The 14,328-nt window shown below is 37.5% G+C and overlaps 1 protein-coding gene across 3 annotated transcripts in view; it reads right to left on the reverse strand.

Moving 5' to 3' along the window:
• The window catches only part of KPNA4 (karyopherin subunit alpha 4), a 57,597-nt gene extending 43,286 nt beyond the window's left edge, over positions 1–14,311 (reverse strand). For 2 of the 3 annotated variants that reach the window (XM_004755672.3, XM_004755670.3), the window contains exon 1: positions 14,175–14,303. In XM_004755672.3, the coding sequence (XP_004755729.1) occupies positions 14,175–14,243 (69 nt within the window). In that variant the 5' untranslated portion in view covers positions 14,244–14,303. Of the gene's footprint in view, positions 1–13,485; positions 13,608–14,174 lie in introns of all 3 variants that reach the window. The other variant, XM_004755671.3, reaches the window with a different exon arrangement.
• Positions 14,312–14,328: the final 17 nt, after the last annotated feature.

Consider the following 14,328-nt stretch of genomic DNA (forward strand, 5'->3'; position numbering starts at 1 on the left):
CCGCATAAATAAAATCTTAAGGGGGAAAAAAAAAGTTGTTAACTCCAAGGAATGGGATTACAGTAGAGTTTCACTACTAAGTATTTGAACAACAGAGAAATGTTATTAAATTCAGAAATTATATTTACCTCTTTGGAAAAGTTAAAAAATAAATGTAGGAAAAGAAAGAAGTTCAATTTCCAGTTTTTTGTCTGTCTTGTACAACACACACACCCACACCCACACCCACACCCACACACTCTATAGTGTCATATCCAAGAAATCTCTGCCCAATCTAATGTCATGAAATTTCTGTCCCATTCTTTCTCCTAAGAGTTTTGTTTTAGGTCTTACACTTAGGTCCTTGATCCATTTTGGGTTAATTTTTAGTATATGGTGTTAAGGGTTCAATTTCATTCTTTTACTTGCAGCTATCAAATTTTCCCAGCCCCATTTTTTTTTTTAAAGATTTTATTTATTTATTTGACAGACAGAGATCACAAGTAGGCAGAGAGGCAGGCAGAGAGAGAGAGAGAGGGAAGAAGGCTTCCTGCGGAGCAGGGAGCCTGATGCGGGGCTCGATCCCAGGACCCTGAGATCATGACCCGAGCCGAAGGCAGCAGCCCAAACCACTGAGCCACCCAGGCGCCCCGTAGCCCCATTTTTTGAAGACTGCTCTTTACCACTGAATGGTCTTGGTGCTCTTGTCAAAAATCTTTGAATATACATGCAAGAGTTTATTTCTAGACTCTCTCTTCTATTCTGTAGAATATGTTTGACTTTATGTCAATACCACACTGTTTTGATTACTGTAACCTTCAAGTTAAATTAGGAAGTGTGAGACCTCCAACTTTCTCTTCTTTTTCTGGATTGTTCTGGCTATTATTCAGGGTCCCTTGAGATTCCATATGGACTTTTCCATTAAATCTGTAGATCACTTTAGGCATACTAACATTTAATAATAGGTCTTCCAACTCATGAACATGGGATGCCTTTCCATTTATTTTTGCTCTCTTTAATTTCTTTTAGCAACATTTTGCAGTTTTCAGTGTGAAAGTCTCTTACCTCATTAGTTAGGTTTTTCCTAAGTATTTCATGCCTTTTGATCCTTTTGTAACTCAATGTTTCTCAATTTCCTTCTCAAATTGTTCCTTATGAGTAAATGCTGATTTTAAATCCTGTAACTTTGCTGAATCATTTATTACTTCTAACATTTTTTTAGGAGGATCATTAGGGGTTTCTACATATAAGTTCAAACTATCTACAGAGAATTTTACTGACTCCTTTCCAGTCTGGCTAGGACTTTTAGTACCATGCTGAATAATACTAGTAAAAGTGGACATCCTTCTATTCTTATTCTTCCAAGGAAAGCTTTCAATCTTTCACCATTGAGTGTCATTTGCTAGGGCTTTTCGTATTTGGTCTTTAGTGTACCGAGGTTGTTTCCTTCTAGTCTTAGATATGAGTGTTTTTATTATGAAAGGGTACTTAATTTTGTCAAATGCTTTTTTGGGTATTTTTGCCCTTCATCCTGTTAATTTGGTACAGTACACTGATTTTCATATATTGAACCATCCTTTACATTCCAGGATTAAATCCACTTGTTCAGGGTATATAATCTTTTTAAGATGCTGCTGAATTCAGTCTGCTAGTATTCTGAAAATTTCTGCAACACCGTTCATCAAGGATATTGTTCTGCAGTTTTCTTGTACTGTCTCTGGCTTTGGCACCAGAGTAATGCTGGCCTCACAGAATAGATGTAAACATATTTCCTCGTCTTCAGTTTTTTGGAAGAGTTTAAGTGGGACTTTAAAAAGGTGTTAATTCTTTAAATATTTGGTAGAATTCTCCAGTGAAGCCATCTGGTTCTGAGCTTTTCTCTGTTGGGAGATTTTTGATTACTGATTCAACCTCTTTACTAGTTACAGATCTGTTTAGATTTTGTTTCTTCAGGATCCAGTCTTGGTAGGTTGTGTTTCTAGGAATTTATCTATGTTATCCAATTTGTTGATGTATAAGTAATACATATCCTTTTGCAATACTCTTCTACAAAACACATGACAAGTAAAAAACATTTATCTTATACAAGGAAACACTAAAATATGGGTACATTAACTAAATTCCAATGGTTCTCCGTCTGGGGTGACTTTTGTCATTCAGAGAACATCTGGCAATCTGGAGGTAATTGGCTTTTACAACTGGGGCGAGGTATGGTACTGGCATCTACTGCCAGAGACAAGGGAAGCTGCTAAAACATTCTACAATGCACAGGATGGTTCTCCAGAACAAAAAATTATTTGGTTCGAAGTACCAAAAGTGTTAAGGTGGAGAAACTTGGCTGCATTCTATTGTGAGTTATTCTAATAAGAACCCAAATTAAGTTCAAATACATTTGGAAAAATGTACACAAGAAAAAGTAAACATTCTAAAACATTTAGCAGTAGTAAGATTATATAGGACTACTTTATTTTCCCATTTTTCTAAAAAATTTCTACAATTACCATTCCCCAACCATTTCAAGAGACAAAAAATTACCTTGTTTTAAAAAATTTGATTGAGTCACTACTTCTATTTTTTTTTAAGGTTTCATTTATTTATTTGAGAGAGAGTGAAAGTGAGAAAGATCACAGAGGGAGAGGGAGAAGCAGACTCGCCACTGAGTAGAGAGCCTGATGTGGGGCCTGATTCCAGGACCCCAAGATCATGACCTAAGCCGAAGGAAGACACCCAACAGACTGAGACACCCAAGTGTTCCTCGTCACTAATTCTAATCAGAGCGCACACACACATTTTTTAAAGTTTCATTTAATTCCCTGCCACTGATATGCCAGTCTCTGTAATGAAAATTAAGAAAAGACTGGTATACAAAATAGACCTGGTCTTACTCTCAGGGAGCTTCTAGTCTGATGGGAGCAATTAACACTGAGTGACTATGCTAACAAATTATCATCAGTGTTCTTAAGGAAAACAACAGGGGCAGTGGGGTGGAAGGATGGCATCTCTAAGTAAATAACACTGAAGACTCAAAGGATGAGAGATAACCAAGCAGTGAAGGAAAGGGGACGAAGGTTAAAAAAAAGGGGGGGGGTGGAAAAAGCATTCAGACAGAACAGTACGTGTAATGGGCCTAAAGAGGAAAGAGCTATTGAAGTGTTAAAACAATTAAAAGAACATGAGAATATAAGTAAAGGAGATAATAAAGTGACAGAGGTAGGAGAAAAAGGGACCAGAGCTGGCAAGGCCTTGAAGGTCTCAGTAAAGAGTCCGGAAGCTAAGTGTGCTAGGAACCTACTGAAACAGAGAAGAGGCACGATTTCATTTTTTAAAAGAACAATGCTAGCTGTTTTATGAACCGGAGAAGAGCAAAAGCAGAAATAAGGCAATCACTATGGAGATGAGATTAATACTGAGGTTATAATGATGTGCCTCAGATTTTAATAGTGAGTAGAAAGTTAACAGAAAATTAAGAACGGAGTGACAGTATCTAAATAATGTCACACTTACAACCTTGTCTAAAAGAAACTTCTCTTTCCAGGGATACTGCTGCAGAAGGAGGCAAAGGCTGTTCTTTATCAGTGACATCCTCCCTTCCACACCACTGCTGACTGGCTAAGGGGTGAAGGGGAAAGCCTGACTCAGGAAAAGCCAATCCATAAGCAGACCAGCAGTAAAAAACAATCTGTTTCACCTTGGGCAGAACTTTATTGGCTCAGATTCTCTCAGTAACTTTAACCCAAAATTACATAAAGACTAATACAGTATCAGGGCGGCAGGGTGGGGGGAATCTAGTACTGGGTTAGTGGCTGGTGGAGCAGTAAAAAAAGGATCCATGAACTCCTACCACCAAGACACTCTTACCTCAAGTATCTTGAATAATGTGAGAATGGTTCTTTAATTTTCCCCACACCCTTATTTGACCTAGTCTGGATAAAGGTGTTCCCTGCACTCTTAAAAGCTTAATTAAAGCTAGTACCCATTAGGTGGGATTTTAATTTTACGGAAATTGAAGTTACAAAAAATGATTAAGCTTTCCTAATGGCATATATCTATTGAAATGTAATCCTAGGAGCTCCCACTCTAAAAATCAGGCTTTTATACGAATCTCATGGGAAGAGTTACTGGACAGTAAACATTTAGGATGTCTTTTCCCTTCATGTTTGAGGTATATCACTTATTTTAAATTTGAGTTTACGAAAGAAAGAGAAAAGATCTACTACAACACTAGCTCACAGTGTTGAATATCTTCACAGGGTCCGTTTAGAGCAGGGATCTGAGAGATCTTGACCTACTAGATGTAGACTCCATGAGAATTTAGTCTGTGTTATTCACTGTTCTATCCTCACTGCTTACAACCGAAGTTCAGACACAGAAACTGAGTATTCACTGAACATATGAATTCAATAATAGGGAAGGGTAAATGGAGAAGTCAGTAAAAAAGAGTTAACAGAGGTCACCTAACACTTAGGTAGTGGAGAGTTGTCACGGTCCCTTTTTATTTCTATTGAGCTTCTTTAAAAAAAAAATACAGCTTTATTGAGATATAATTCACACACCATACAATTCACCCACTTAAAAGTGTACAATTCAGTGGTTTTTAGTATAAAGTTGCACATAAATCACCACCATCTAATTACAGATAATTGTCTTCACCATAAAAAGCCTATACCCATGAGCAGTCATTCCCCAAGGTCTGGGCAACTACTAATCTACTTTCTGTCTCTAGGAATTTACCTATCCCAGACATTTCACATAACTGAAATTATAGAATATGTCATCTCCTCTGACTGGCTTCTTTCAGGCAGCAAAATATTTTCAAAGTTCATCATGCTGTAGCATGCAGTAGTACTTCATTCCTCTTTATGGCAGAATAGCATTCCATTGTATGTAGAGACCACATTTTATTTATCCATTCATCAGTTGATGGACAACGGGTTGTCTGGTTTGGCTACTATGCTTAATGCTGCTATAAACATTCAAGTATAAATTTCTGTGTGAACAGTTATTTTTAATTCTCTTGGGTTTATACCTAGCGGTGGAATTGCTGGGTCACGTGTTCTAACTTTGAGGAACTGCTGAACTACATTCCAAGGTGGAATGCACTATTTTACATTCCCATCAGCCATGTAGGAGGGTTGCACTTTCTCTACATCCTTACCAACACTTGTTACTATTTTTTTGTTTACTTATGTTTGTTTCCATACTTACTAAAGAACCTATCTTAGTAGGCTAAAGTGGTATCTCATTACGGTTTTGATATGCATTTCCCTAATGACTAATAATGGTGATCATATTTTTTATTTGTTTATTGGTCGTAATTAAGCTTTTTCATCACTTGAGGATAAAGGAGAAGCTGGAGAAGAAAAGGAAACTGGTGAAAATGATTCAAGACATTAACAGAAAAAATGTGAACATTCTGATAGAAGAGCCAAAACATACTGGGTTTCACAGTTACAGAAGAACCAAGAATAATGGAACAATGATTTGACAATATTAAGACTACATTTTGCTTGCTTTTCTGAATGAGCAAGCAGCTGAAAGTGACCACAGAGGACAAGGGTAAAGAGATAGGATGGGTGGCAAACAGGACAGGGTCACTTAATATAAGCGAATAGACACTACTTGTAGAGCTATCAAGATACAACTACCATTAACTAAACAAATTTATGTTTAGGAATACAAAGACATGCTATAAAAACTAAAACAAATATTAAGAGTAGATACTGAGCAACTTAAGTTTCCACAGAAGAACAGGAAACTGATTTGCTTTCTAATATGAAAAAATGTCTACCACACCAAATTATGAAACCCCACATTATCTTGGGATTCTGACTTTTGTTCATAAAAATGTAATAAATTCCCAGGTTTTTCAGAACACATAATTAAAAACGTAATTTATGTTAGGTTTAATGTAAATTAAATTAAGGGTAAAAGTGACAGCTAATAAAATTTTGGTCTAATAGTAAGCAAACGGTAATAGAAAAACCTTGGGTTTTAAGTAAAGCCAGCATGTCTGTGATCTTAACTCATTTTTCATCACAGGTACTCAACAGTGTGAATCAAAACTACTTTGGTTAAATTTACAATCTTGTGGAAAAACAGTTACAAACTACATAAAATATCTACTAACCTACTTACAACCAGGATTAGAGAAATGAAGTCAGAAACTAGTAATTTTGCCACAATTTGGTTGAAGCACATACAAGAAAGGCTTTTATTTGAATGCTAATGGACAGAAAAGGAAGCCTTCCCCAATTCGTGTGATGTGATTTGAATTATGGTACACGGCGGTACAAAAGGAACTGCAAACAAAATGTTATTCTGACAGGGAACACAAGGGGTTATTTGGATATAATGAATGATGAAGCAAGCTGGAAGAAATAAAAAGACCCTCCATTCACTCTGTATATACTATATGCCAGGCATTATTAAGCATTTAAATGGTTTAGGGAGATTTAAAAAATAAAAAAAAAAATAAATGGTTTAGTGAGATTACCTGCCATAACTATTAAATGGAGGAACCAGGACTCAAATCCAGGTGTAACTGACTCAATAGTTCATTTTTTTCCACATGTGATACTATAAGGGCTTTTATTAATTAAAAGTGAAGGTCACCTCTTATAGAAGCAACAATAATAAACAAAGACAGAGGTTCTCAAAGTGCAATCAATAGGTCCCTGTGGGGATGCTGAAACCTTTTCAGAGGGTCCACAGATCAAAACTATTTTCATGTTACTATTACTATTTATTATAATGCTAATATCTGTATAGCAATGCAATGCAGTGGGTAAAACTACTGGTGCTTCAGTATGAATTAAAGCAATGCCATCATGCTGTATGAGTAATTACTGTATTTCAGTTTAAAAAAAAAAGGCAACAAAAAAAAGGCTGGTTCACTTAATGTCCTTGATGAAACAGAAAAAAACTACCTTTACTAAAAACCTGCCTTTTCTAAAATTTTGTGATAAAATGGGGATTACATATAAACTACTTCTGCAGCATACCCACTTCTGCAATATGATGACTGTCTCAAGAAAAGTTTTTTATGACTGAATTGCAAATTGAACTACCATTTTTTCATGGAACACCATTTTTACTTGAAAGAACGACTGACAGACAAATTATAGCTATTCAGACAGTGTCTAGCAGATGTTTTCACAAAAATGAGCAAAGTGAGTTTATGGCTTCAAGGAAAAAAACTTATAGTGTTTATTGCTAATGATAAAATTAAAGCTTTCAAGTGAAAATAAGAATTCTGGAAAACCTGTATCTACCACTGTGAGCTTCACCAATTTCCAACATTTAACATTTTTCTGATGAACTGTTTGGTGACACTAATTGACAATAATTGTGAATTTTCACTGTACAATAAAATGTGTCAGCATTTGGAAGATTACTCTGTGAACTACTATTTTCCAAATGACCAATACATGTCACAAAATCAGGCCATGAGAAAAGATTCCAAGCATAAGACAGACCTATACATTTTAACATAACAGAGTATGAAAGGCTCACTGATATGGCTTAACATTCCATATTACAACTAAACCTGAGAAACTACTATTTGGTGAAGTTATAATACAGTATCAAACAAAAATTTCCATAATTATCTGAAAAGGCTATTTACTCTAACCCTAAATACCCTCCCTTTCCAACTCCCTATGTAAAGTTGGGTATTTTTCATATATTTCAACCAAAACAGCATGATCACAAAAGACAGAAACAGGTATGACAATCCAACTATCTTTTCTTGGCCAAACATAAAAGAGACCTCAAAAAAATGTTAAACACATTCATTCTTTTCACCACCTAAGTTTTTGGAGAAAAAAAAAAAAAAAAGTCTCACCAAAGTTTTAGGTTATTTTTCATTACAAATTTATGTATATATAAAATAGCTTCATTATTTTTTATGAGTTAATATTTCTTAAATCATTAGCTTTAATTTCTGAAATGGTGTTTTCTTTTGAAATGATAAATACTGACATAAACCTACAAACAAAGCTCTTTAAGGGTCCCTAATTTTTAACAAGCATGAACAGGTCTTCAGCCCCCAAAGCTTTGAAAACTTCCAAATTAAGGCCATTAGAAGCAAATATATATTTTTCTTATTTAGTAGGTGCCATATAAAGATTGTTCTTACATTAATTATAAAAAAAAAAAAAAGAGTCTCCCCTAACCCTGTCTTTTACTAAATCTAAATGGAAAGCCTATAAATGTGTTCTCTAGAGTTTAAAGTCCACAAAAGATACACAATTTCCAAAAATCTCTGGGACAAAAAGGAAACACTGAATACCTACTATATCCTATGGACTATGCATTTACTATAATCTTTTAACCAACTTTGAGACCTGTGTCAAGGTTGAAAGAAGTTAAGAATAGGTAATATGTTACGGTTTAAATATACAGACTTTACTTTGACACATACCTGAATTAAAATCATTCCCTTAAATGTGATGCTATAATGTCACTTAACTAGAGATTTTTCTTCTATAAAAGGAATCATTCCTGTTACTACACTGAGAGAAATGAGAACACAATTAAAAGCATATACAGTATGTGTTTCAATCATACCTCTCTGTTCCAAACTAAACCAGCAAGTACCAAAATCATCATTCAAGATTAGACTTGACAACAAACTCTCATTTTGTCACTACAGTCCTTAAGTAGATAAATGCTGCTCCAGAAAACATTTAAAAATATTTTGAGGACCTGGGTGGCTCAATTGTTAAGCATCTGCCTTCGGCACAGGTCATGATCCAGGGCCCTGGGATCAAGCCCTGCATGGGGCTCCCTGCGCCACAGGAGCCTGTTCTCCCTCTCCCACTCCCCCAGCTTATGTTCCCTCTCTTGCTATGACTCGTTCTGTCAAAAAATAAATAAAATATTTTAAAAACGTGTATTTTTAAAGATTTTATTTATTTGACAGAGAGAAATCACAAGTAGACGGAGAGGCAGGCAGAGAGAGAGAGGGAAGCAGGCTCCCCGCTGAGCAGAGAGCCCGATGCGGAACTTGATCCCAGGACCCTGAGATCATGACCTGAGCAGAAGGCAGCAGCCTAACCCACTGAGCCACCCAGGCGCCCCGAAAAACGTGTATTTTTTTAAAAAAGATTTTATTTAACTACTTGACAGACAGAGATCACAAGTAGGCAGAGGCAGGCACAGAGAGGGGAAGGGAAGCAGGCTCCCTGCTGAGCAGAGACCTCAATCCACTGAGCCACCCAGGTGCCCCCCCAAAATATGTATTTTTTGAGGACCAACATTAACTATCAGATTAATTAAAGATCAATGCTTTAAAACTACATATACATTTTTTCTAAAGTACATTCATCCCTTTAAAGTTAAATCACTCCTACAACTCTTCCCATCTTGTATATATATTCCTTTGACATACTAGAGACTATGAAAAATGGAGATATTTTGATATCGCAAAGAAAATTATCAATGAAGAAATTCTGAAACTGACTGCCTTATAAAACCAGGAAAGCTGGCAGGGAAGCACAAAAACAATTATTTCATTTCTAACTATACTTCTATCAGATATTTCATATTGTCACATGCTTGGACCATTATATGAAAAATTAGACTGTAGTTATTTTAAGTATAGCAAATATGTTCCAAGATTTGTGATGAGAGAGGTCAGTGTCTAAAAGTTAACAAGACTTAACAGCTTAACAATGCCTTTCACTCCGTATAGTTATAAACTACCAAAGCCATTTAACAACAACAAATTAGCTGATCAATTTATTAAACTCTTACCAACCAAGCAGAATTCAAGCTCACTGCATATTTTATGTTGTGTGGACAATCACAAGTTTCCAGCCATTTAATTTTTGATTATTCTTTTATTTTTAGGGTAAGTTTTTTCCTTAAAGTTGTATTTTAGATGATCTAATTATCGTCCAACAATTTATGCTCCATTAGAACTTGGATACTCTCAGAACTTCTATAAAAATCACACACAGATTTATTGGAAAGTCTACAAAAGAATCCCCCTTCCAGTTTTAAAACAAACTAGATGAGCTATATTTGGTCTATTCTGACAACTATTTTATTTGAAGTTTGATCACTACCCATTTCCTGTGCAGAGTTCAGTGTATCCTGTCTATAGTTACTTTTCTCAAACTAATAATGATGATCCTCTACCAAACTGCAAGAAAGCTGCCTAGCTTTGAGTATCATCTAAGAATTCCCATAAATTATTTTACATGGATACTGACATAAAGCCTAATTCTTTAATGCTTTATGTTTCAAAAACTTAGCATGACCACATTTTGGAAAGGTACCTTACTGAAACATAAAAATGAGTATCATTTTGAAAGCTCCGAATCAGTTTCAACTTCTAACACTTAGAAATTGTGACTTTAGAAGGGTCAACAATTCCCTGTGGTCAAACTGCCCTTCAGTAAGTAATTAAAAACTTTCCCCTTTAATTATAAATTCAATGTAACTTAAATTCTGTATGGACACAGAGAAAAAACAAAGAGCCAATTGCAAACAAGGGAGTAAAAGAATCAACTGCAATGAATCCTATTAAATCACCCTAACCCCCAAGCAGAAAATCTAAAAGTGATAAAATGCTCAGACAACGGCTAGGCATCCTCCTAACATCAACCTATTAATTTTCACAACACTAATAAAGCAGATGTCAAGTACCTCTATTTTAACGGATTAAAGAATCCTAAGATTGACGGACTCTCTCAAGGTCATCCACAAAGTTAGAGATCAGCAGATTACACTAAACTCTCGGACTCTGTACTCTATTTCAAACCAAACAATGTCAGATCAAACTGAAAAATGGTACGATTACCTCATTCTATGTTGTTCTATATCTGTGCTGCCCAGTAAGAGAGCCAATAGCTTCATGTGGCTATTAAGCAGTCGAAATGTAGCTAGTACAAATTGAGATACACTTTAAATGAAAATACAAATACAAATGAAAATACAAATGAAAATACAGTGGGTTAAGGCCTCTGCTTTCGGCTCAGGTCATGATCCCAGGGTCCTGGGATCAAGCCCAGCAAAGGGCTCTCTGCTCCGCAGGGAGCCTGCTTACCTTCCTCTCTCTCTGCCTGCCTCTCTGCCTACTTGTGATCTCTGTCTGTCAAATAAATTTAAAAAAAAATCCCAATATTTGTTTACATTGCTGATGTTATACTGGTATCTTGGATGTACTGGATTAAATACAATTCACTGGACAGTGATGGCCCATACTTTTTTTTTTTTTTTTAAGATTTTATTTATTTATTTATTTGAGAGGAAGAGACAGCAACAGAGAAAACTTGTGGAGAGGAAAGAGAGGAGAAGGCTCCCCACTGAGCAGAGCCTGACATGGGCCAGAGCTCCAACCCAGGATCCTAGGATCATGACCTGAGCTGAAGGCAGATGCTTAACCAGATGCCCCAGGTCCATACTCCTTTACAAAACCTCCCAATGAAACAGATGTCATCATTAAGACCTAAACCAAAAGCAGTATTTTCTTAGAATCTGTTGTGGCAAAACAGAGTAACCATATTTGGAGGGCATGGTTATGGGCATAGTAAGTATTCTGAGGAACACAGATATACATGTAATTAATAAATACAAATAGACCATTCTAGTGTTTTGTAAGAATTTTAAAAGAAGTTGCTATTTCATTACAGGTATATGTGACTTTAAGTGAGGAGAACGTATAACTTCAATGAGAGTCAAGTCATTTCCTTAAGTGAAAAGATCCCTATTCCTTTAGTACACACAGGGTTATCAAAGTCATCAGGGATGCCCATAGGCCCTATAAACGTCTCAAAAAAATCTGGTTAATGTGTATTTATAGTTATTTTTTAAAATCACCTATAATATTGTTTCAACAGTCAGCACAATATTATTTTGACTAAAGTAATGAGAAATTCACAGCAAGAGGAAATATCAATTTACAAAACAAAACAAAAACAAACAAATAAAAAGGACCACTATAACAGTCTGGCAATCCCAGAAAAGGTTACACATAAAGTTACCATATGACCCACTAATTCTACTCAGTGGTATATAACCAAAGGACTTGAAAACAAGTCCGCATGAAAATGTGTACACAAATGTTCATAGCAGCATTTCACATAACAGTTAGAGTGGAAACAATGGAAATGTCCATCAACTGATGAATGGATAAACAAAATGTGGTATATCCATAGGCTGGAATATTATTCAGCATATTTTTCATCCACAAAAAGGAAGGAGGCATTGTTATATTTTTGTTACATGTGTGAACCCTGAAAGCATTATGCTACCTAAAAGAAGTCAGTCACAAAAGATCATACATTGTATAATTCCATTTATAGGAAATACCGGGAACAGGCAAATCAAGACAGACAAGAGAGTAATGGGCAACAGAGATTACCCATGAGTTAGGATTTCTTTTTGAAATGATAAAGATGTCCTGAGTTGACTGTGCTAATGGTTGCACAATTATGTGAAAACACCAAAAGCCACTTTAAATAGGTGAACTGTACAGTATATGAATTACAGCTCAATGAAGCTGTTTAAAAAAAAAAAAAAAAAAACGCAGCCAGAAATGTACATGGGGGAAAGGATTAGAAACTGTCAAGCATCTAATAGCTGTTTTTTGGAATTTCATAACCTAGGGTATTTATGTTTTTAAATTTTGTAATTCTTTTCATTCTAAATATTGATATTAGCAAAAAAGTTTCATTACATCACTACACAACTAGGTAAATTTAATGAAGAAAATCATAAATTGTACATTTAAAGTAGTAAGGATGGCATGTGAATTACTTCGATAAAAATGTTAAAATTTTTTCACTAAAAAAAGGATCACAGGATATCTCACAATAACCTTAAAACAATCACAGAATTACAGCCACAGCCCCAGATATTTAATACATCCTCAAACTACAAAACCCACTAAAAACAACACAAACTACCTTAGAGATTGAATGGCTTTGTGAAAAGCTCAAAAAATAATTACTATCTCAGTTAAGCAAATGCTCAAAGTTTAGAAACAGGTGATGGGAATTTCAAGATTTTAGTATTAAAAAGGACACAGGGACAATATAAAAAATACAACTTGACCACTAATCTTTTATAAGCTAAACTCCTGATTCAGATACAGGATGCAAGCATTTAAAAAAAAAAAAAAAAAAGATTTACCTAGACTCTTAAAACTAAAGGGAAGAAGTCTTCTATCAAAATTCTGTGATTTGTCTATGTTTTACCCACACACCTCATGTAGCCTAACAACCTCGGGAAAAGCTGTATCGAAGAAACTGTGAAGGGTTTTTTTTTCACCTTTTTAAAATAATAAAACGTGATGGTGCCATTCCATAGCCCACCCCATCCCCCACTACCACCACCAGCAGGTGGAGGGAAAGGATACTGTAGACTAGAGGATGACAGCTTTGTATAACCCTGTGGACTTTATATGTAAGAATGCAGCTGGTGGTCTCTCAGGAGGGGATAAAGAGATTTGTGAGCAAGCTGAAATAAGGGGTATTCTTTGCCTGGAAGAGGGCACACCGTGAGCCACATCTTCAATCAGCTATATCCAGAGTAAAACACAGGCCGCTGGAAGGCACTGTTAGCATCATCAGGATGGCCTCTCACGCCGGGGGTGTTTTTTTCAACGGAGAAGTTGACTCCTGTAGTTTGGATATTGGGGGGAGGCAGGGGTAAAGCGGGAGTCGGGAAGACCAGAAAAAATGCCTTTAAGTGGAGACGACTCGGACCCCGCAGGGGAAGTTCCGAGCCCCACTCGGTCGCCACACTCTCGTCCCCCCCACCTCCCACCGCCCTCCTCGCGGCGCCAGACGTCGCGGCCCGGGAGAGAGCCGGAATCGCCGCCGCTGCCGGGGCTGGGGCCGCAGCCCGGCCAGGGCAGCGCGGCACACGCACGCCTCCTCCGCACTCGCCGCGCCCGGCCTCCCCGCCGCGCGGCCCAGCCCCTCATACCCGCGCCGGGCCGGCTTCCCGGGGCAGGCCTAGGCCGCGTCGGCCGTACCCCAGCACCTCGCTCCCGGGCGGAGGTGAACCAGGCCCGACACAAACTTCCCGGCGCGTTCGCAGAGGCGTCACGGACTGGCCGGCCCCCAGCGCCATTCCCCCGCGGCCCGGCGGCGGCACCCGCCCCTACTCCCCACACTCGGGAGTCCCGGCGGAGATCGGCCCGAGGCCCACAGCCCCTACCCCTCCGGCGCCCCCGAGTTTACCTCCAAGTCGCGGCCTTTGTTCTTGAAATTCTTGAGCCGTTGGTTGTCCAGTTTCTCGTTGTCCGCCATGGCCGGGCCGGTGACTCCTTCCCCCGCCCGGGCCCCGCGGGATCCGCCCCAACCACCACGCCGCACCGACACTCCCAGGAACCGG

This window comes from Mustela putorius, unplaced genomic scaffold (genome assembly GCF_011764305.1).
Source record: "Mustela putorius furo isolate JIRA1106 unplaced genomic scaffold, ASM1176430v1.1 tig00003834_pilon_pilon_pilon, whole genome shotgun sequence".
NCBI lineage: Eukaryota > Metazoa > Chordata > Mammalia > Carnivora > Mustelidae > Mustela > Mustela putorius.